This window comes from Vanacampus margaritifer, chromosome 12 (genome assembly GCF_051991255.1).
Source record: "Vanacampus margaritifer isolate UIUO_Vmar chromosome 12, RoL_Vmar_1.0, whole genome shotgun sequence".
NCBI classification, from domain to species: Eukaryota; Metazoa; Chordata; class Actinopteri; order Syngnathiformes; family Syngnathidae; genus Vanacampus; species Vanacampus margaritifer.
The window spans coordinates 8,293,754-8,318,665 of record NC_135443.1 but is presented as its reverse complement, the minus strand read 5'-3'; the positions used below and the strand labels follow the sequence as shown (position 1 = coordinate 8,318,665).

The following is a 24,912-nucleotide window of genomic DNA, read 5'->3' as shown; positions in this document are numbered from 1 at the left end:
CCAACCCGCTCACTCGAACACTGAAAGGCAATTTCAACCCGGGACACGCTTAGGACCACCCCCTCTTTTGAATAACATTTTGTCTAGACACAGCGTCTGCAGCATGAAATAAATAAATGTGAAAGTAGAGCCTTTTTATTTATTGACTGATATTTATTATATTAATTTTTTTAGTTATTTCAACATTTATTTTTTGAATCTTTTATTTTTATGGATATATATTTTATTGTTTTAATTTTCATTTATATTTATATAAATGTCTATATATAGTCTATATATTTATTATTAAATTTTTGAATAATATTTTTTATATTTTTCACTTTTAGTCATTTATTTATTTTTAAGTTTGGCAGTTTCGGTCCTCCATAGATAAGGACTTTCCATTAACGTGACAGTCTGAGGTCTGAATCGGGGGAGGGTGCGGGGGGCTCGGGGCTGAGGTTGTTCAGGTTGTCTTGCTGTTCAGAAGTCAAAGTGAGGTTGTTGGGGCTGGGCGAACAATCGAGAGGGGTCGACGGGGAGGTGCTGCGATTGGCCAAGCGGCGGTAAACAAAATGGAAGGGGGGAGCTCGCGGGCGGCTGTGGAGTTCCGCCTTGATCTTCTGAGGGTGGGTGTCTGGTGCGAGCTGCTGGCTGCTGCCCTCCGTCAGCAGGAACAAGGCGTAGCTGCCGGGGTCCGACACTTTGAACTTAAGCGCGCACAGCTGGCAAACCTCCTCTGCGGTGGCGTAGGGTTGGACTGGGAGGGTTTTAGCAGTGCAGCCGCTATCCAGCGACTGCAGCGCCACCCGCAGGTAATTCTAGGAAGAATCAATAAAAAAAAAAAAATTAAAAGCTGCTTTGTGTAACAATTTGGGCAAAATAACAATAGCCGTTTTATTTGACCATTTATGACTGAAACATCTTCTAATTAGCAGATTAACACCTTATCTGTTCCCAACGGGTAACCCTGCAAGCCTCTGGCCAATAGTTTTCAGACTGGATTCGGCTTTGAATTTCCAGCCCTGTCTGCGGATGTGGCGTCATGTGCACATTGTGTACGTGATAAAGAGCGTGTGGAGCTTCATTTTTCATCAACAGGTGGCAGTAGCGATTCGAAATAGAATTTTCAGCGCTCAGTAGCTTTAATGATAAAGGTTTTTTTGTGCTTGATCAGCTTCAAACATAAATTGGAAAATAACTACTACAAAATACAATTATTCACGTTGTCAGTTTCCCATTATTTAAAATGATCCTAAAAGTATTTTGCTAATCAGTTATACATTTAGAACATTGGCTATTTGGATTAATTGAGAAATTTGAGAAAAACTTTTTTTGACATTTATTCATTCATCATATAAAATTCACTTTGGACAGGGTAAGACTAATTTTGTGCTAACTCAATGTGATTTCTCATCTGAAGATGAAAGTGAACTTCTTAAAAAAAAAAAAATATTCACCAGAATTTGAAAAGTCAATTTTCTATTCAACTATTGCACAGTGCAGGTAGTTTTTCTATGCTGGGATTGGAAATTCCAATCTCGCGGAAATGGCTTTGCAGCGTAGAAAATGTAACAGCCAATCAAAAATGCCATGTCCCATCACATGATGTTTCACAACAAAAATTCGTTTAGCAGGTACAAAGTGAGATCCAGCCAGACGCCGTCAAATCATCCCAATGCATTAAATACTAGTGATGTTACAATAAGAGCGATATCAAAACTGCCACAATACCGTCGTCATCATGTCACGATATTAAAAGCAGCATGTTAAAAAAAAAAGTCAGGTTGATTTCAATCTGTGCAGTTCTAGCACCCTATGATGGCTAGTTTTTTTTAGTGCCGTTTAATTTTCACAAGGCATGCTTTGGCCTTTCTATGTTTAAAATCCACGCTAATCGTCAGCTGAAAGGGAACGTAATATGCTTGTGAACTGAGGGACTCAATATGTGCGTGCATTAGCAAGTAAGTGCCTCAATATTAAGTGTTATTAGAGATTTAGGTTGTTTAATGTACAAAAGCACAATATTGTGCTTTTTTTTAGTATGAGCTCTTTTTTTTTATTACAATATTGTGACTTTTTTTTATATTGACAACCTCCCCACAATATCTTGATATTGTTACATCCCGAGTGAATACAGTATATTGTTGTAAGATAATAGTAAACTATATTCATTTATAATTTCATATGAACCTGCGGCTAAAAAGCAAATGGTAGATAGTCCGTTGCAGTCGATGAATGGGGCAAAATATCCCATTTCATGTCTCTATATTAAAAACAGCTATGTTACAAGGTCTCATTATTGACACTTGGCCATGTTGTTTGAGGTTCAATAAAATAAAATAAAACGTCTAAGTGGTGCCTCAAAATTTTATCGATAAGAACACCAGGGGTCGCAGTTTTTCCATTGCAGCAAGTGTGTATGTGTGCGACGGTCAGTCTTGTGTGAGTCGATCATTCGGTCACGCTCGACCACGTCACTCAATGTGTGGCAGGCCGCCCCCGCCCAATATGGATTTATCGTTGGGCTTACTTGGAAGTCATCAAAGGATGGTGCAGAGTGCAGAGTGGTGCGTCGCTGGTGCCACTGGTGCAGCGTGTTCTTGGTTTCCGAGCTCAGCACCCTGGCTGCCTGCTCCTCCTGGAAGTTCCGGATCAATGACATCGCTCCGTATGCACTCGTCAAATAATAGCCACCTGAGAAAACAGGACCAATAAAAAAAATAAATAAATGACTGGACATACAGACACCATATTACAGGCTTCCTTAGGCAGGGCTCCAGAATAAAAGGTGGCATGAATCAGGGTTAGCCTAACTACATCTATCCTTCCTTCCTTCCTTTAGTCTTTCCTCTGGTCTCTTGAGGTTCTTCCTAATCTGTTGGAATTTAGATGTATCTGGGGTTAGTGAATGATTCTGGTTTTGTAACTCTGTGGGTGGAAGGTGGGGTCTGGTTGGTGTCGGATTTCACTTTGTTTCATCTTTCTTTCCTTTGATTCTTCCTCTGGTTTCCTGACAACTTCACGACTCTGGCGGCACTCTGAAGTATCCGGTTAAGGTAAAAGGTCTGGGATTTATAACAGGTGAATTAAAGAGCACAAACTCGCACCCACACACACAAAAAGAGAGATGACGATGACATGTTGACTCGGGAAGGCTACCGAATGAATACTGAGCTCTCAGAAAAAAACAAAAAAAGTATTTTTTTTTTTTTATTCTAAACATTGACTTTCCATTTTTAGTATTTAAGCTGTATAATTTATAGAGTTTATGTTGTCGAAAATTGCACAATAAAATATGAACTAAAAAATTGCACTTTCTTCAAGTATTAAGTGAAAATGGAGGAAAATGTGAATATTTACTTTGCAAGTCAATTTACTGTGCGCGCCACTACATTTTTTTTCCAGCACACCTAAAATTTTAAGGTAGGTGCTACTGTGCTCCTAGTAAAAAAATATTAGTCTGGAGCCCTGCTCCAAGGAATGTATATGGGAGAGATTAATGAGGATGTGCTTCAGTTTAACCCCTGGGCGTTTATTTTATTTTGAAATGGCTTGGTCAGAACCAACAAAAAGCCAAAAAATGGTCAAATAACGCCCAGGGGTTAAATAAACAAACCTTCTCCGTGAAGCAGCGAGGGGTCCAGTAGCTCCATCATGTAAAGAATCTCATTGTCCAGCTCTGGCATGTCACATTGGGCCAACACGTAGGTCAGCATTGGCAGGAAGTCATCCGCACCGTACAGACGGCCTGAGTCACACACAGATCAACAAACTTTGAACTATTTGACTTTGGGCCCCCCAAATAAAAAAGGCAACCATGAAGTTATAACCTATTTATATGCATATCATCATTATATGTGAAAAACACTTATGTCTGCTACCTGAATTGTCCTCCATGATGGTGTAGATGAGTTTGCAAACCCTCAGCAGCATGGTGACCTTCTTTTCCGGGGAGTAGAGCTTGCACATGGTGTGAAACTTGCACTTGATCTTCTCTATGGCTATCGGATCCGGCGGCACCGCGTCCTCCACACCCATTTCCTGCGGCTGTCGAGCTTTGGCCAAAGACATGTTCTCCCTCAGCTCCTGCCATTCCCCGCTGCGCACTTGGAACTCCTGCAGTGTGGCACTTATCATGGGTTTGAGAGGCTTCAGGACGCATTTGTGCATAGCTTTCTCTAAGACGTGGTCTGAAAAGAGAAGGAAAGAAGTGAGTACATTGATTTCACAGAAAATGATCAATGCACTTCGCCTATTCTTTTTTTTTTATTTAAGTGGAACCCAAAAAAAAACATTTGCATTTTAGTACTTTTTGTGCCATAAGATACCACAAGATGGCACCAAATCCTTGCCAAATAGGGAAGTATATACTACGCTGGTGCGGGGAAAAAAACGGTTCTGAATTGACATCGAATGAGAGACTAGCTTTGTGGTTAGCATAGGCTAGGGGAAGAATTTAAGACAAGTCTTTTAAGTCTTTGTGCATGTACAAGCAATTCTTCTATCTTAAATTATCTATAGGCCATTTATTTTTTAGGGAAAATGTTAAGATGAGTTTAAAACTATATTAAAAATTCTGGTACAAAACAACAACAACAACAACAAAAACAGGCAATTCTAATGTTTTTAGGGGTTGTAAATTGTTTGCAGTTTTGCCACTATTTGCAGCAGTATACTGATAAACTCCATGGGAACTAAAGTTTGCATGGATGAGTAAGCTTATAATGGCAAGAACAATGTGCAAACAATAATAAATACTCATAATCTGAAAATATATATTTCTTTGGTTGAAAGAGCATTTATTTATTTATTTACTATATATATATATTTACTATATATATATATATATATATATATATATATATATATATATAGTCTACTGTCTTTACATAGTCCAATGTCAACATCACTATCGTTATCAGTCTTGTGCTTACAATTAGCCACAACAGCAAAAGTCAAGACGGTCAAGGACAGGTCAAGCACAGTGTGTCTTTGCCGCTTATGCTGTCATGTGCTTAACCAAATCTGCACAACTTGAGGCTTAGAAGAAGAAAAATCACTGACTTTGCTGTTGGGGGAGGAAGAACAATAGGGAAGAGAAGAGTGCACACTGAGGAGCTGGAACGTGCCAACGTCACGTTTTTTTTTTTTTTCATTTCAGCTCATGCAGTCTGACGAGCACATGCCATGATATCATCCAGACAGGATGGAAACTAAACCGCAGCACTGCTGAATAAGGAGGAACGTGCGTGTCTTTGTGTGCATGTGTGTTGCTGACTCTACTCTCCAGAATAGGGTCAAGTCCGTTGTTTTGTTTTCTGCCTCAGCATGTGCAAATGCTAATTCTTACTCAGCACTATTCATCATCAAACCACATAAATCCCACTCATCCATTCTTGTCGCTATGAATCATTCATTTCCGCCTCGATCGTCTTACATTTTTAATTCCTTCTGATGCTGCCTCAGCTCAACTGGATCTAAACAGCTGCCGATAGATGTGCTCCTGTGCAAGACTAACACAAACAGCACATTCTCACCTTCCAGTTCAAACAAACTCGATTAACAGCTGTCAGTAAGCGGTTTGCATATTGAACTGTTATCAGCACAATGGTTGTCTCATGGCATTTACGATGACATTGAAAATCATTCTCATCCATACAAAACATAAACATAAAAAGTATGTTTTGTATTAGGAAAAGTGGATCCATTCATTAGTTGTACAACATGACCTCTTTTCCCCACTTTATATAAACATCCCCTGTACTCTCTTTGGACCTTAAACTCAACAGCTGTAATGGGACAGTTGTAAAAGGAGAAAAAAAAACATTTATGTACAGGTAGTTCTCTCAAGTTTGTTTGTTGTTGTTTTTTTTAGAAAAAAAAAAAGAATGCCAGCAATATATTCCTGCCTTACATTGCCATTGCTGTGTGTGTTATGAGGAGTTGATATTTGTTACTGATGCATACATAGTAGGGATTGAAGAGTACTCTGATGGGGCAAGTTAATTAATTAATAATTAAAGCAAAACATGGCTTGTATGTGGTTGCTGGCCTCATCCAAATAATCCGAGTGATCCGTTAATTTTCTGCACCTCAGTGACATGTTTGTGTAAAACATCCTTTTTCAAATACAGGATACAGTATGTATAAACTGTCAGGATGTCTTTCCTATCCCTAATCACACGGCCATACTGCAATTGAATTTAGAGATAAACAAATCAAAACAAAAACCTTACGCAGTGGAAGGAAGGTCCAAGAAGGGTCAAGGTCAAGCACCACACAAGTGGTTGACTGTGGGACTCACATGTATTTGTGGTTTGGCACCCAAGGATAAAAAAAGAAAGAAAATAAAAAAAATGCATAATGGTCTTACATCTCTAATGATTCAAAAACTTTTTGGGTTAAAATATACATATATATATATACCAAAAACGGCATATTCCCTATCACCCACAAGTAGCAGACCGGGTCCACTGTATTTTTAAATTCAGTTAAAATATTTAGGAAAATTATGCCTCAAATATCAAATGTAAACTTGGAAAGTTCAACATTCATTTCACCAAAATGGTTTCACTTTTTCTAAAGCTTTTGTTCTGAAAGCACAGTGGCTAATAATGACTTGCTAGAAAACGACCAGAGAAGTTTGGAAACAAACGTTACAATTTTACTGCACTGAAAATACGCATTTTTTTCCATTTTACATCCAATAATGTAGATCATAAGTTTATATTGAACAGTGGCTATCAAGGAAGCAACCACAGAACTCACGATGTGTTCATTTGCTTCTTACTAGTAGACATACAATTTATTCATTCCAGCAAAAGCTATAAAACTAGAACAGACTTTCAAAGTCCTTCCCGCTCCTATACGTGTCAAACTTCAAAGGTTGAGTAGTTTTCATTTATTGTAGTTTCACCATACAGTGGTTATCTTCCTAGTTGTATGCCAGTTGTAAGTATGAGAAATTAATATAACTGTCTTTACAATTAATAAAGGCTTTGTCGTGGTGTCAATTTGAGCCTAGAGTAAAGTATTTCATTTTACAATACAGACAAAATTTGACGTCTGAACACATAGTAGCCCAATAGTGGAAGAAAACCCAAACAAGCACCACAGACTTGTGTTTGACTCTGCAAGTTCCCGTAGACAAGCAGTCAGTATTTTGGAGTTAAAAATAGTGTGGTGTCATCAGAAGAGAGGCGTTTCTGGGATCTGTCACAGCTCTCCTGACACAAAAGATTGCTTACTTCCCTGCTGAAGTGACACAACCTCAATATAGATTTTCTACCAGCCCTCGGGTCAAAAGAAACAATACAGGTTGAAGGTAACAGACCATCTGTCAACCTTGAGTAGAAGGAAATATGTAAACAAAGGTGGTTCGGCCACATTTTTATGATTAGACTGCTGGCCAAGGAACGACAAGGGCAACTTTGTTGGGAATCTTTAATGACTTCTCTTTTTTCGTTTTCCGTACTTTTTTTTTTTCTTTTAAGACGTTTTGTAGGCACATACGTGCAATAAAGGGAATAGTTTTATCAGGACTGGCATAGCTGACAACAACATTCAGTATGTCCATTAACTTCCACACATTATTATGTAGAATACTAACTGCTCACAATCTTGCAAAGAGTTGGCGATGTATTTTTCTCGTGGCAATATTCGACATCCACAGCATCAAAGAGCTCAGCTGTATAAATCTGCAACTTTCTATTATCTGTTAGGGGCATAACGGTAAATTAATTTAGATTCGATTTTTAACTGCAGAACATTTGTTATGGTGCAGAACAAAGCCATACTGTGTTTCCACCTGGAATATATTGGGTAAGTGGAACGGCCTGATGTTCTAGATATGTGGTCGATGTATAAAAAATAAAGACATAAATAAGTTACATAGTCGATATAAAAAATAAAGACATGAATAAGTAACATAGTTATTATATGAAATTACTTGTGACAGAGAGAAAAATATGAGTGTGAGCAGAAGCAAGAAAACTACTTGTCTCTTATGTGGCTATACAGATATGTGCATTTCAGAAAAAAATGGGGGGGGGGGGGGAATCAATACAGCTGAAATTGCATAAGTAAATGGCCTACGATAGTAAGCCAAAGTTAGCAACTAAAGCTATTTTACGGGGTGGTTGTAGTGAAATCGCATTGACAGAGTATCGCGTAACCGGCGGCTTCCACCCAACTCTACACCCTTTGCAGTCGTGCAATTGTACATTCATTTGGACTGACATTGTTCCATATAAATATAAATCAATACAACCGTTGCACAATGTGTTAGATTCATCTGTCCATTTGTTGATTATGTAGCTCAGGTACCCCCCCCCCCCCCAATAAAGGTGGTTTCTATTAATATTGTACTGCAAATCCTTAACATGCAGTAAGCCAACTGGTTCTAAATAATAGTGATATTTTTACAGTATGAACGGTTTTAAACAGCACCAACACATGCGGCTACGTAAGATTAAACTCATGGGTCTGTGTGGGGAAGCGTATCAAATAAAGGAGGTCTATTCTAACCCCACCAACCCCCCCACCCCACACACACACACACACACCCCTCAGAATTCAGCACACTGCTCATCTTCATCCCAGAGAGGTCTATGGAATGAAAGCAAATCAAGAAACACCATACAATTGTCTTCCATGCCAGTGTGATGTCATTCTCAGGTTTTGTTACGGAATATTGCTGTTGTAACTTGTGATAATGTTAAGTTCAATTGGGAAATAAAGACTAATAAAATCATCAAAATCTCATTTATAGCATTATTGCTGTTGAATGTGTGTATATGGTTAGTAAATCTAGGGCAGCATCTGGAAAAACAGTTAGGAAAAGAAAGCGTCACTAACAAAAAATGCCAAGTGAGAATCAAAGAACTCCAGACTGCAAAAGGGAAAGGAGGGGCCTCGCTTTAAACGTGCTCTCTGATTGGTGCGTCTGTATGAAAGGACTGGAGGTGGAGTACGATTACATGCCCTGGCAGACTGCGACATGAATTCATCTGGGCCAGCTGGGCTTTTAAGTGAAGCCTCATCACAACAAAAATATTGTGCAACAATTCCACGAACTCAAATTTCCAAATGTGCCAGTCGCTTGTCAATAGGCAATTAAATCAGACATTCAAGTACCACCTATTGCGTATAAAATATATGTATTTAGATTTCATTCAAGCTTCAGATTACAATCTTGAAATGAAAGATTTGAATCAGTTGTATTGTAGGTTGCTTCTTCATCCTGCCAATTAACCTTCCACCTGAGGTAAAAAAGTCACTTTATTTGACACGTGTGTGTATGTATGTATGAGAGCCAAATAAAGAGAGAAAGGGTGCACAAGAGAGAAAGCGAGACAGAGACGACGAGAGAGATGAGAGCAAGCCAAAGAATTAGAGCCCAAATAAGATTAACGTGGATTCCATGAAAATGGCACGCTTTTAAAACAAATACTGGCAAAAACAGCATTGGCTGCCTGTGTCTTGTGCAGTTGATACGATCGCTACGTCACAGACAGACAGAACATTTGTCAACATCAAATCACTGTCCTTTTTCCCAACATTTCCTATTGGCTGGAAAAAAATTATTTTTTACCTGTTTCACTAGAATGTGGTACAACTTTTTTCTTTGAGCTAAAATCATGCAATGTGTTTTCACACTTTCTAAAATTACTGACTAAAATGCTTTCACATCACTAGATATAACAAGAAGACAGACTTAAACTCCCTTTTTCTTGACAATGAGTTCATTATGCTTACACTGTAGCAATGTTACTACAAGCATGCCAGAAGATAATTCTATGAAACACTAAGAAACTGTAACTATCTAAACATTCATGCGACTACAATGGCCAAGCACCTCCCCAAACAAAGCATTATTTTTGCTGTACTCTTAAGACACCGTCGGCATTCTCCCGTACCATAAAAAAAAATTCAAAAAATGGTAAATTCTAGTGAAAATAACACTGGTCTGCAATAAAAAAAATAAACTTAAACATTGCATTAACAAAGACTATGTTTACAAAATTCGGGTTGAGGCCAAAATTCCTGTTTCTGAAACATTCATCATAACCCATTTATATACTTCATCGGACAAAGTTACTCCGGTATACATTTTGCTCCTGGCCAAAATGGGTTAAGAGCTAAGTGGCTGGGCCGGAGCGCTACCTAGTAGCCTACCAATACGGCTGAAGAAGAAAAAAGTACTGTACATAGTCTTTAACAGAAAAACTGGAGTATATGTGCAAGATGAATACTACGATTGTTTTCAGCATGAAAACCTGATCAAGAAAATGTTGATGTCATTCTTTGATGCAGACCACAGTAATCATTTTCAGAAAATAAAGACCTATTGCCAAACTTACCTATTTGGTCTTCAGGTATAAGACTCTCAATGGGCAGACCCAGTTCTGAGCTTTGTCGCAGGTAACTCTTCATTTGTGTGATAAACTGACGGAGAGTTTGAAGTAGTTCTAGTCCAGAGGCAAAGCTTTGCCAAGCCGGGGTGCCCGCCCCTTCACCCATATAGCTCAGGTAGTCCTGCACCAGGGAGCCGAAGTAGGAGCCTTTATCTCTGGACAATTCCACCACCCTGCGAATGGCTCTTTTTTCCGGTGTTAACAGTGAGTTAAAAACTCCACTCATCTTGCGCAGATGTCCTCGTAGTGCCTTCTGGAGGACCAAAGCGCTTGCACTTGGCCGCCGTCTTATCCTGTGCCCGGGCGGTATCATTGTCAGGTCCTGGTCTTGGTCCTGGTCACTCTCCAGTCCGACACCATAGTCGGGCTCCTCTTCATCTTCGTCCTCATCATCATCGTCGTCTTCCTCCATGCTACAGTAAAGAAGATGGGATGAGGGCAGTGAAAGAGGGAGGTGGGTGTCAAAATCCGCCACTGTGGGTGGACTTGGGTCATGTAGAGGAGGGAGGAAGAAAGCTGAAGACTGAGAGAAGTCTAGGGAGTCTGAAGAATCTGTAGAAAGGCTCATGTCACTCAGGCGCTGGCTAATCCCTTTGCATTCCTCCCCTGCTTCTCCTCCACTTTCTCCTTGCACCGCTGCTTTTTTGCTTAGAGTCATTGGGGAAGACTCTGGAAGACTGCTGCAGGGTTGGGTGCAAACTTTGCTGCTGCTCTGCTGAGATAGTTTGGCCTTAAGAACGGCCTTTTCAATAGTCTGGTCCTCTAGTGCTAGGTGACATTGGGCATCCTCCAGGGAGGAAGAGGTTGAGGATTTGGCCCTTCGAGGCGAGGAGGATAGCGATGATAAAGAGATGGGTAGAGAGGGCCTGGGGATGGAAATAGGGGAGCTAATGCTGAATCTCTTAGGAGGGGATGATGAGGGGCTAATGCTAAGTGAAGAACCAAGACGGGATAAGAGGTTACTGCTGCGCTCCTTCTCTTCCACCTTCTCCTTGGGGACATTGATCCAGGAAATTTTCTCTGGCATACTGAGCTGCCGGACAGGAGGGGCTAATTGCTGTGTTGGAAAGCGAGGTGGGGGTGGACGGGTTGGTGGAGACCGTGACGTAATGTCCTCACCACTTTTCTTCTTTTGAGCTTGTGGTTCTGTGATGCTGCCAAGGTTATAAGATGTGTTTTCATTTGACAGTCCACTGTCAGAGATATTAGCGTTACAATGTGCACGACTGTCACCGCCGAAGTGTCGTGTGCTTTTTTCTGGGTTGTGATTCAGAGGTTTGCTACTAATACCAGAAGAATTTGATTCAGGGCTGTGGTTGCTCTCTGGTTGATGAACCTTAATGAAAAGAGGATTGATGAAGCAGAGTGCCCCATTGGACTGGCAACACTCAAGCTCCGAAGGGGTACGAGTTCTAAGGAGAGGGCAGCCTGGGGTGGGTGCAACTGAGAGTGGGCGCTGGCCAGGTGGAGGTGATCTATCAGGAGCTGTGGCTCCAAATAAAAAGGAGGAACTCTTCTTCTTATGGCACAATTCAGTGTCCCAGAAACCTGTATAATGACAAATTACACTGATTATAGCATGTGATATTAATTTGCAATCTGATAAAAATATTAACAGATTTTCAGATCAAAAACTGTGAAAACTACACAAGAATGAATGCAACATTTGGTAATGTCAAGATCAGAGCAAATAGAGTGATGCAAGAAATAATTCCGTTGTAATCGATAGCATAACCGATTTCCAGAAGATACGTTTGTGACAGGCCCATCAGTCTGCTTTCATGAAAGACTACAGAAATCTGAAAATATTTACTTTTGAGAGGTAAAATAAACTGACTCTAAACAAGTTACTCATTTTGATGATAGATTGATAAATTTTGACATCTCTATACTGGACCAAGAACAATTTAATAATAGATATCAACAAAAGTGATATACCTGGTTTAAGTTATATCAAGGACACCTTTTTTGTCTGGTATTCAATACTGCGTGATTGTGACATCATTTTGAAAGAGGCTTGCTAACAAACCTTAGCGATAAAAATTAAGAAAATTTGACATTGCATCATGTAGCCTACACTACAACAGACACTTTCCATATACAAAGAAAATAGTTGACTGTGGGAAAAAATACACTTTGGACGTCATGAATATATGAAAGGTAACAAAGTTTCTTAATGAACGAAGGACAAACAACGCTGGATTTTTTTTAAATCCAAATATTTTTTATAGCTTTCCCTAGTCTGGAAATGAGTTACTTTGACAAGCAGAATTCTGAAGTCAAACGCCATTAAAGCCATACAATTCAGACTTCAACCATTGGTAAAAATAAATGTCGAAACATGATCATTTAGATCTTCTTTCACATGCACAAACATGCCAGATGAAGCCAATTAAAGCATGCCTCTGGAATGTTTATAACGACCTGAAGGAGCGGCAGTTTTCTTCTGACCTACTTAAGATGCAAGTACGGATGTTGCAACGTTATAAATACAATACAAAAACAATTTATCTGCTATAACACACTATCAGCATACAACATTGCTTTATTCCCACAAGTACCAGAACACACATTCATTAACGACCTGCTATCGGCTACAGCCCACGCCGAGTCACTCCACATGGCACACGCACTGACTTAAGCCGAACTTCAAGTTTATGTACTACTCCTATCCTTTCATCTGAAATGTTGCGTAAAGTCCTTTAAACAGAGAGTAACTTTTAACCTAATACAACTATTTACAAGCCTGCTGGGAAGTGCTTTTTCCACATTGCTACAATTTTCCCTCCCTCAAAATTTGTAACATTTAATGTTAAGGGAGAAAAAATTGTTGCCTTAGGGCATGTTTGCTCTCTCTATCATGTCACTGTTTCTACCAAGCCCAGTAAATGCTGATGAGGATTAATTTACTCTCGGTGAGCCAACACAAGCGCTGAAGCCAATCTTAAAATACGCTTTAAACAAAGAGTAGAACCACAGCTGCTCCTTTTTGCAAGCATACAGGCATGTAACCTTAAAGGGAATCATACCCTCTAAAGTCCCTGTGCCAGGCAGGCGAGAAAATGAGAAATGTAAAGACTGACGTAAACAATTCCGCGTAAGTACCAGACACAGAGCAACTCCATCCAAATAGAAAAAAATAGACGACAACAATACTCACAGTGATCCCAACGCTTGATAACAAACAGATGAGATGTTTATATGGGACTGGGTGCCAAATATCACGAGCCTTTGACCGCGTAATGTGCTACCGTCGCTCAACTGTCTTCAACTAAACTCCTACTCAATATTTGTTATGACTCCTCATGGTATCCGTGTGTACGGGAGGGCTGTAAGTGGCGTTTCTCCGCCTCTCTCCCTCCCTTTCAACAGTCTTTCTCTGTAGTTCTTTCAAAGACGCATGCCCAACCCCCGTTTGCTCTCCCACTCTACACTTGTTTACAATCCACTATTCCCCCCTATTTGCTATATGCTTTGATTTTACTTGTTCATGTTTACTTTTTTCTTTTTGCAACCACACTAATTTGAAAAATGGCTTCAATCAGCTTCTCAGTACAGAAGATTTAGAGTTCTAAATCTAAATAGGGATTTGGATCCAAAAGGGGGCCCTTGTATTTTTGCACCGCTTTTGTTTAGTTGTACTGTGAACACATTTCAGCATATTTTGTTAGATGATTCACTGTCACCTCTCACTATGTAATGTGACCTTTTTGGATTTGCCCTGTACTCAAACAGATCATTGTCTATTTTTGTACAAGCTTGACATTGTTATGTCTGTTGTTTTTGTTTGTTTCTTATCAAAATGTTTGTTGTACAGTTAAAGTCGGCATCTTATTTAGAGTACAAAAAATACTGTTGTCGTTTGTAATAATATGTACTACATTTTGAGAGCAGATTAGCCTTGGTGAGTTAGACACACCACAAATTGGCTTTTTTACAACCATCTCTAACACTGCACAGGAACAAAGTATGATCCATCTTGTCATAAATAACCTCTTTTAGAAATAGAACAAGGACCATAGCTAGAAGTGAAGTTCTATAAATCAGCAGCCTTTGCTTTTTAGATAGAGTATATAAGTTACATATTGCTGCCCTTAAATGTTACTTGATACAACTGTCCCATTGTCCTGGAGTTCATTGTTTACACAGGTGTTGGTATGGTTTTAATAGTAGCTCCAAAAGGTGGCCTATTGTCAGAATGACGTAGTACCATTCAGTGTCTGTGGTGTTTAAACAGTAGAATGGCATTGGAAAAAGGCAGTTTAATTAAACGGGCTATGTAAAAGCGGATATTTTATCACTCAAATAAATCAGATGGGGATTAGTCTTAAGGCTTTGGTAGCATTAGTGGAAGCATGTGCTCTACTTTTGTTTATACAATTGCATGAAAGGCAAATTGTACACTTCAAAGCAGATGTGTATACAGGTATCTTATGAACTCATTTGCTCCCCAAAATGTATAAAAACGTTCTATTTTAAATTAGTGTTGTTCCGATACCGTACTGCATTAAAACAGTGGTATCGGTATCGGTGAGTACTAACAAGTGACATGCCGATACCATTCATTCTGATGCTAATATAGGACTTTGGATGCAGCATCTTGTGTCTTGTCCATGCACGACATTCACTGATGTAACATGTTCACTGCATGCCGAGCAAGGCCCTAGAATGCTCTGAACCAATGGCAGGAGAGTGTTTTCATGTCGAGAAAAAAAACTACTTGGTATCTGTATGGTATCGGCATCGGCCAATACTGCATAGCTGGGTATCGGAATCGGGGGGGGGGGGGGGTGTTACTAACACTATTTTAAATATTGCCATAGTCCCAAAAACGTATTACTACGTTTTTTTTATGATAGAGCATACAAAAGGCTTTGATACAGCCTCTGACCTGAAGGGGACACATAAAGCAATGGTAGTTATTACAAATACGGCCATCAGGTGGCAGCAGAGAATAAGAGATCAACCAGGGCCATGTTGCAAAAAGCTCTTTTCCCCAATGTTTTCAACTGATTTGTGAATAATGATGAAAATTAGCTATTTTCTAATGCTAATTGCTGCAAAACAGACACTAATGTACTTTTTTTCCTGATGAAAGAAGAGACTCTAATCTTTCTTTTGGTAGGTTCCATGTTTTTATATCACAATATTTTGCAAAATCTGTGAATGAGTGAATGAGTTAATAATGATAAGAAATGCCTTAATAAGCCTCTGCGCAGCATCACATAATCTGATTATCCAAATCACAAATCTCTTTTCACGTTTCACACACGCACACACACGCACACCTTTATGTACATCAGAGCTGCCTTTTATATACACTGAGACAAACCTCACCATTGTCTCACCTTACCTAAACAAGACATTTTATTCATATGGGAAAGATGGGGGAAATCTGCCTTTTGAATCCATAGAAACCACATTAAAGTAAGAGTGGTATGACGTGTCACACTGGACACCTTAATAAGCTGCCGGCTGGAGGAAGTCTGGCAGATTTAATTCTGAGCTGAGTCAGCCTGAGAGCCTGAATAGACAGAAAGGTCACTCTTGGGGTGCTGCAATTTCTGTGTCACAAAGTTGTCTTTGTCAGTGGTACAGCACAAACTACAATAACATATCTGACCATTTCACATGCTTAGGGAGTTTCCTTTTGGTCTCTGAATAAATACATTATTTTAAGAAGTAAAACAACAAAATTATTGGCAGAAAGCAATTTTACAGATGTTGTAAATGAAGCAGTTAAATGATGAAAAAGGCTTTCTGTAGCAGAAAGGGAGAGATCCACAGCGGCCCAGTTCTGACTCGACACCGGTCTGAGCCTGCAAGACTTTTGTCTCTCAGGCTGAGTCATTTAGTGTTGGAATTGCAGTACATTTTGTGTGTGTGTGTGTGTGTTTTCTTTCTTTTGTTATTTATTTCACAGATGCGCGGTTAGAAACGGCATTGTGGGAATGTGTGGAGTCCACTTGATTCACAGCCAAAGGAAACGGCTCCTCTCATTCCCTTTAAATTCAGCGTGAGAAAAGGCGCGCTAAGTACGTTTATAAGAACTGCAAGAAGATCTCCAATGACGAGATCTGAAAATTTTTCAAACTCTCCAATTGTCAATCCTGCTAAAGGAGGCTTGCACCTCCAAGAAAATCAACATATATGCGTACATGTACGAAAACAGCGCACGTAAGAAAAAAGTTTTAAAAAATTTGTATGAATAAAAGAGGATCGGGCCAGTTTGGTGTCCAAAATAAATAATGTCATTTGTAACACTTGCTCCCTTGGGTGTAAAAACAAACAAACCTGCTCCAAGTTTAGCCACTTCAGCAAGCTCAGCAGAGGTTTTGGCTGAAGCGATGGCTTCTGGTAGCTTCAAGGTGAACGGAAGCACATCCCTGGGAAAGAGCAACAAAAACAGAATGAAATGCAGCCAAACTCCATGAGAAAAGAGAAAAAACAATTTGAAGCAGGAGGGACTAAAAACGTATGAGTCAGTCTTCTGAGCATGGCTTGGCTTTGGCAGAACCATACATACAAAAACACACACACTTTTTTTCTCCCCCCCCCAACACAAAAATCTGTTAACTTATAACACATTTTCAAAGTCTTCTTTTACCCCAGAAACCCACAGGAATGAAAGCTGGAAAGAGTTTGCATAAAATACCAGATAATATCACAATGCATTTGTTAGTCTTCAATCACTACATAAAGAATAATAGTACAAATTATCATATAATCAAAGTAGTGATTCACAATACCTGGAAATAACTTTGAAATTTCTCATAGACAGTATGTATGTTGTTGTCTGACCCAAGTATTTTTCAATCTACAAGCAAAAATAAAGAATCTGATAAAGGGTGTTGTCATACTCTCATACATGTTACAATATCAGTGTTGCCAATTTGCTTTACGCATTCTTAAACTGAGTAGCATGAACTCAAGTGTTACATATATAGCATAAATGAGTTAAAAAAAAAAAAAAAGTAAAGCATGCAACATGCGAAAAACTGTGTTTGATGAGCTGGTCACAACAAAAAGGAACAGCCCAGGACAGCAAGAGCAGCATGAATAATTCCGAAGAATGGACTTACCTGCTGATGCAGCAGAAGGCCACAAGTCGAAACAAGTCTGCAAAGCTCAGGCCGGATCCTTCCAAAGAAAAAGCTGGAAGACACCAATAGCACACCTTGATCAAAAAATGTATTAAATTCTAGTGCATGATGAATGAAATACAACCATCATTCATGTTTTAATAATACAGTATAAAGATGTTTCTTAGAAATTTGTGACAGGCCAGAGATATTTTTCAGAACAAGTAAGTTAATTCACTTTAAGTCTGATCATATTGAGGTTTTTGTCTAAATAATTGCATATATTCAACTAGATGGGAGATTAAAAACCTTGACTCGACTACACTGTGGTTTAAGTTCAATGAGCCTTTCAGCAACATTACAAGGAAAACACCCGTTTGACAGGAAGATAGTCTATAATCAGTCAAAACACACAACTCAACGTGACTTATTCTGCTGATGTCACATTTGCCAGGAGAAAGTCTTTAAACTTACTGTACTGGCTCTCCTTGACAACAAAGTCTTTCACGGGAACTGTGGAGTTCTTGTCCATGCGTAAAGATATGACCTTTTTCTGCAGGCTTGAAGACTTCCTCACCACAAATGTCTACCCGGGGAAAGAAACATCCAATCAGAAGACTGTAAAATAAAATGGTACTATAATTGTTGTTTTGAGAATTGTAGAGCCTTGGACTATTTTTTTAGAAATGACCTCACTTTACTCCCATTAAAAAGGTACCAGTAAATGTTTGAGTGGCAATGTGGCACAAAGAGTTGTCATTGTCCAATTGTTTGTTTTTGGATTTACAGAGCAATTCTCTCAAATTATGGCAAAAATATTTGGGACTGTGTGCGTTTGGTAAGTTTTTGTACAGACATTGCTTATGTTTTACTTACACTTGTCTATTGAGCTGTTTTCAAAACAAAGTTAACATTAGCAGTATATAAACTAATCAATGTTTCCTTACTCCAGGTGGTTGGTTCTGTAGGATTTGTATGGCATTCTGATGTCTGAGATCAAGTTGTAGCCACACGGAATGCGTATTGATTAATCTGTCCAAAACACTGAGGCGCCGATGAAGTGAGTCATAGCCTGAATCTCTGACTCCAGCCAGTCCAGTCCCCATGTCGGCACAGGGGGATGCCGGTAGGAAGAGACCACCCACTTCTTCGCCCAACCTGAAAAACAAACAAACAATAAACGAGATACACAATTGTGTAACTATATCATCTAGGCCAGGGAACACATAAGGGGTGTGCAGGTGCACATGCGTGGGAAAATAAATGAGCACAAGACAACTCAAAGTGGTGCGACGGAGCTGTTTTGTTTGTTTGTATCAGTACTTGCACAACACTAAAAATGGGGTGTTTCTTGACAAATAATGGTATCTTCTAAGATCCGGATGAAAATACTTGGAAATAAAAGATGAACTGATCTCAATGTCTTATATCATCACCATTTGATGTTGACAGCAAAATGAAGGACTTGGCCTCACTGTTCTAATACTTTTGGAGCGCAGTATAGAACACCCCCTACCAACAGGGAGATACTAATCCCAAAAGACAAAAATACTCTTGGGGAAAATTTAAGGGCCAAGTTCCCGGTAAATTTGACATTGTAGCAGCCAGAGAAGGAAAAAACAGACACAGGGATTTTTGGTCTCACAAGGGTGACTAATTAAACACATTTTTGTGCCATCAAAAGTAAAAGAACAGGCAAAAGCAGGTTTGAAGAAGAAAAACAATCTGTGAATCTGATTTGTGATTGTGATTATAAAAGTACTCCAGACAATATTACTCACACTTCTAATTCACTTGTTTATTATTATTATTATTATTATGATGTTACCGTATTTAGATAGAAAAATATTTTGAGAAGCCTTAATTGTTTGATCTGAATGTGGTGTGTGAGCATTTGGCAACATTAATTTAGACCGATAGATGGTTGCAGTGGATATAACATATTTGCGTGTTTAAACCAATAAAACACATCATTTGGATGATGTCACCACTTCTGGTTCATGATTGGATCTCAACCAACCAATCACAATCGCAAGTTGATTTGCATGATGTTCAATTTTTTCATGTTAAAAATGTTGCATATAAGCTTGTTAAGTTTATAACACGTTACAGCCATATTATGATCCACTATACTATAACTAAAAACATGAGGTAAGACCCCCCCAAAAAAAAATTCCATGTTGTTCTTATGAGGGAAAAGAGTCTAAATCAGCACACACATACAAAATTGCCCAGCAGAAAAAAATAGGGTCTGAAGGGTCTACAATAGGACTTTTATAATAATACATCAGTGTCTAAACGTTTCATTGAATTTCTGATGAGTCAAGATCAGTAATCATCTAACATGCATCAGGCTAAATTCTTATTAACCTCTTGTTGAAAAAAGAAAAAGCAACAATGGTCACTAAAACTTGATCAAAACAAAATAGTGCCACACTTTGTTTGGTCCAACCTAATACGTAAAACAAAAAAATAAAATGTATAACTGGCTAGGACAAAAACAATGATTAGCTAAGTCAACTTTCTTCACACAATTTCTGTAACTCTCTGTGAGACCTCTGATTCAACTAGAAAAACTATCTTGGTCCACAAGACAGGTGTGTCTTCAATTTGTGCAGGGTATATACTGAAATCTAAAGACCATCGAGGCATCCTTGGAGCAAAATGTGCTGCACTGCGTCTGGTGCAATTCCGTAGGCCCTCAAACAGGAAGACCCAAAACACAGCAAACAGCACCCAATGGCTAAGAACAAAAGATTGCATTTTACTGAAGTGGCCTTTGATGAGCCCTCATCTAAATCCCATTGAACATCTATGAAAGGAGCTGAAACATGCAGTCTGGAGAACGTACACTTCAAATGATGAGACATCCACAGCTCGCAAGGAGTGGGCCTGATAAACTGATTTTGTATTATTATTATTACAGTGTTTGCCTCAATAGGATGTGCATTAAAATCATTTTTCTTTTTGTTTTCATAATAATTCAATTGGATCGCATTAAATCTAGAATGTAATCATTTATTGTATAATTACTTTTGTCTGTTTCATGTTAATTCGGTGACCATAAGAGAAGCGTGCCAGCAGTTGACCCCTAAATAAGTATATTCAGTCATGGGGAAATTGATTGACAGATGTGTGTAAACAACTGGTGATCATCTCACTTATCCATAGCAGTACACATTGACAACACTCAATTGTGCTCTCTGCTGTCAGCATTGTGCTAGTGCACTGTATTAAACTAAGCTTTACTTAATACACAACATAAGACAGCTCAGAGCTCACCCATGCATTGAATCCGTCTTGAGGTCTTCTGTTGTCTCGGGCTTTTTCCCCATCTCCTTTTTTAAAGTACCAATTTCCAAAGCAAAGGACTCGATCAACTACAAAGAAACCAAAAGAACAACATTCAATGAGGAAGTGCAGAGACTCGGACATTTTGTCAAACGAATGGTTGGAGGAATGGCATGTAAGGATGTAAGTAAAGAAAAATAAATAATCATACTGGTCTCCCATACAATTGCTTTGTTAAAGCTGGAGTGAAGCATTCATTGAAAATGTCATGTTCAATGTATAATGGAAAATATTAAAGCCATAGTTTAATATTTTTATGGCACTTTGGTGAAAACGTGCTGTGAGAATGCACAATATGACACAAGCAGCATGCATAATAGGCACGGCAATTGGGGAAATTGGGACAACTGCCGCATGGCCGTTGTATTCCAGGCCAACCAATGTTTATTAAATAAAACATAGATTAAATTCCTATATAAAGGGTATCTTAAAATGGCAGACGGTGCATCGTCTCATGGCCAATTTTGTTCTCACATTCTCCACTCTGATGCTAGCTGTTTGCTTTTGTTTGTATTATTATATCTTATTGGAAGATATTGATAGGATATTACATGATTCATCCAATGTTTTGAAAGTTGCTCAAGTAAATAGTTTTTAAAAACGAATGGAAGGACGGACCAGTATTTTTCTATTGTTCCAGAAGGCGACTCGGAATTGTTGTGTCTCACATGTTACGAGAGTGTGGTTTTAACCAAATTAAGCAACACTTCCAGACAAAATATATATTTTGTTTGACCACACATACAGCAGTGGCGATTCCTCTAAGACTACAAGAGAAGCGCCGCTTCCCCTAAAGCCAACCCCTTCCCTACACGAAAAAAAAGTGATGGCTGATCTGTCTTGAGGCAAAATGCCTCATTGACAGTGAAATAAGCCAATCAGCGTTCTTGAAATCTAAAGCTCCACCGCGGCAGTTTTTTTTATTTCATTGTTCTGAACTGAGCGGAGACTTTACCGATCCCCAGCGACTTAGGTAAAAACGCCAGCATTGTGTTTGGCGACTCTCGTGTCACTGAGCTTCCCCCCCTCGGTCACATAGTCGTGTACCCTCGTAAGAAGCTCCACTTGCTAGCAAGCTGCACATCATGGTAGGTAATATAAATTTTGTCCACCAAATTTTGTTGAAGCCACTTCCTTACAAAGACAAAACTTAAAGAGTATATAAACACATTCAATGATTTGCCCAGAAAACATGAGTGTCCTCTTCATGAATGACCAGCAGCCGCCATTGACATACAGTATCCAATCAACCTGATGAAATTAGGCTTAATTTCGACATGTTTTAAATTAGATCTGAGATGCCTGTGTTGTTTTACTTCAAATGTTTTTTTGTTTTTACAATTAATTGGTAATGGAATGTAGGCCTGACATGTTATTTAAGTTATTGGTTTTCTTTGTATTTAAATGTGAAGAGTATGCAGCTGCTGTACATTTTCTTCTTTTTTTTAAGTGAATTTTGTAACAAAACCGTTCCAAAGAAGAGATGCCTGATGAATCCTTGTGCCAGCCTTTTTATGTTTTGTTTCATAAGAAAACTGTATTTCCTTATGTTCAGACTGCCAATGAACATTTTCTGTGTGATACTGATGTCATTTGTTTCATTTCCCGTTTAAGTTTTGCAATCATTCTGCTGGGCTACTAATCAACAGCATGGATAGCAAAGCAAGCCCAACCATCAGCATGAATGACAAAACATTTAGCCCAACAGTGGGAAATCCAAAAAGAGTCAGAAAATTTAACATTTTAAAAGTTGATTCGATCAGACAGGATTTGGAATTTTGCGAATTTCTTCAATATCACCATTTCTCCCAAATATTGTTCACAAGCCAGTCTAAATCTGTGATAGTGAGCACTTCTTCTTTGCCGAGATAATCCATCCGACCAGTTAGTACTGACTGGTTCTCTGAGTCCCCAGATCTCCTCCCCACCCCCAATTAAACAAAATTGAGTGTCCTTTTATTTGTGGGCAGTCTAAGGCACACCTGTGCACTAATCATGATGTCTAATATGCATCTTGATATGGCACGCGTGAGGTGGGATGGAATATCTCGGCAAAGGAGAAGTGCTCACTATCACAGATTTAGACTGGTTTGTGAACAATATTTGAGAGAAATGGTGATATTGTGTATGTGGAAAAAGTTTTAGATCTTTGAGTTCATCTCATAATTTTTTTTATAGCAAAAACAAAAGTGTTGCGTTTAGATTTTTGTTGAGTATATATATATATTTTTTTTTAATCCAGAAAAACATTTGAGTTGAGCAAACCACTTGAACAAATATGTGGAATACTGGAAAAACATGCAAGAAACAAACCACCAAATTAGACTCCATCTCACTTCCTTTTTGAAAAATAGTATTGATGCTGTGACAATGTACCTTGAAGAAACTGCTTTTCTTCTCCCGTTTGTAGGATTGATGGATGTTTTGGGCGGACATCTTGTCGAATCTTCTGGACAGCTACCTGGGAAGTAAAATTTAAATTAAATGCACTACAATTTGAACATCCTTGATTAATAAATTTGGCATTGCCGCAAACATCACCCAACATTTCTGAGTAATCCTACATGTATAAAGAGAACACATTATTGTACTATAGCCTATTACAAGTGGCCTTGGCCTGTGGCGGTTGCGTTTGCATACATCACTATCACTATTGTGCTCCCTTTGGTTCTCAATCGTGAGCGTATTAGCAGATTTGAGACTTTCTGAGCAGATTAAAATGTGTTTGAGGGAGAGAGAAAAAAAATAGCGCCTGTGGATAGAAGAAAGAATAATAATACAGTGTGCTTAAAATCACAAATGCCACTTAAACAACAGTGTAATTACCTAGCAAACAATACATTACACACCGCTCTGTGAGTTGGAAACATTCAGGGGCTATTACTAACAAAAACTAAACAAAACAAAAACACTGCATGATGAATTTGTTTTTTTTTTGGGCTGAGAAGAAATATCACTAGTGTGTAGGGCAGGCTACAAATGGCTCTGGAGAAGAGAAGAAGAATTAAAAAATGATAAACAAAGTTGAATTTGCAATAGAAACTCGCAAACGGTGTCGCGTACTATTCATTGTGCAGCTCGTGGGGATGGCTGGCATGCCGATTGCCGAACTCAAGAGTGTTATCTCCCGTCTTTCAGACATTTTCATTCACAAATTAAGATGCGCAAAACACACACGGATGGCCATTTATTCCATGCCAACGTTTATCGATTGTTTTCACACCGCCGTCGAAACAGGTGGTAGCAAGTTGAACAGCAAGTCCCACAGGATTCCTTGAACGTAATGCAGTAAACGTAAAACAACAGCTACCACTACTCGGACTCTCATGAGACACCGGATGGGGGGAAAAGACGGAACGACCTGTTAGGAATGTCCACACAGCAAAGTTGCTTAAACTTAAAACGATACTTACTCTGTGATGTGTAAATTTGTCAGGAAAAATCCACACTGCTACAAGTAGCCAACAAGATCCTTAAGGGTCCATATCGATCTCGCTTTACGAAAATTAGTATTAAGTAATGTAAAGCCTCATCGTATCCTCAAAGCAATGGAAGTAAACAAGATCACGACGCACGGTCGGCGGCTTCTTTCCATTTTACTGTACAACGTTTTTGGTTCCTCTCCCGACTTGGTTGCGTTTTCCTCCTTGTGGAACTTTTTTTGTGTTGACCGAGACTTCCGCTGAAATCCTTTCATAATAAAATGCAACAACATTAGTGACAATTTATTCGACATGCCCAAAACGACAGTTGTTCGGTACGGATGAAATGAAATTACGTGTCGAAGTTTGATAGATTCTTTGTTTGAAAGTCGTAAAGAAGCATGACATTTGATTTTCGTCATTTTTATTCTCAATTACATATCAAATGATACAGCAATTATGTTGACCAGAAATCCCCAACGTATACAGAAACACTGAAATTCAAACAAAACACTCCAAAATCCTAGATTGAGAAAAGTGCGTTTATTGTGTGAACCTCCTGAATGCGCCGCTTGTCTTCATAGTGTCACGGAAGAGCTGAACCCAAACCCGGCAGACTTTACACCCTGGACTGCTGGAGTACCATGCAGCGATTCAAAC

At 39.0% G+C, this 24,912-nt stretch overlaps 1 protein-coding gene across 1 annotated transcript; it reads right to left on the bottom strand.

The window, feature by feature from the left end:
• Positions 1–185: 185 nt before the first annotated feature.
• Positions 186–24,471, bottom strand: rin2a (Ras and Rab interactor 2a). Its single transcript, XM_077581917.1, has 12 exons — positions 24,244–24,471; positions 23,207–23,291; positions 20,762–20,859; positions 18,427–18,637; positions 17,954–18,065; positions 17,480–17,552; positions 16,692–16,783; positions 10,344–11,945; positions 3,864–4,172; positions 3,599–3,730; positions 2,513–2,676; positions 186–800 (listed from the first exon to the last, which is right to left on the bottom strand). Exons 2-12 carry the CDS (start codon positions 23,264–23,266, stop codon positions 384–386), a joined length of 3,270 nt encoding a protein of 1,089 aa, XP_077438043.1. The 5' UTR covers positions 23,267–23,291; positions 24,244–24,471; the 3' UTR covers positions 186–383.
• Positions 24,472–24,912: the final 441 nt, after the last annotated feature.

Coding starts and splice junctions, on each gene's coding strand:
- rin2a (XM_077581917.1), bottom strand. CDS start 23,266: ATGTCCGCCCAAAACATCCATCAATCCTACAAACGGGAGAAGAAAAGC. Junction 18,066..18,426: donor TACAGAACCAACCACCTGGA/GTAAGGAAACAT, acceptor TTCCCCGGGTAG/ACATTTGTGGTGAGGAAGTC. Junction 11,946..16,691: donor AGTGGCTAAACTTGGAGCAG/GTTTGTTTGTTT, acceptor GTCATTATACAG/GTTTCTGGGACACTGAATTG.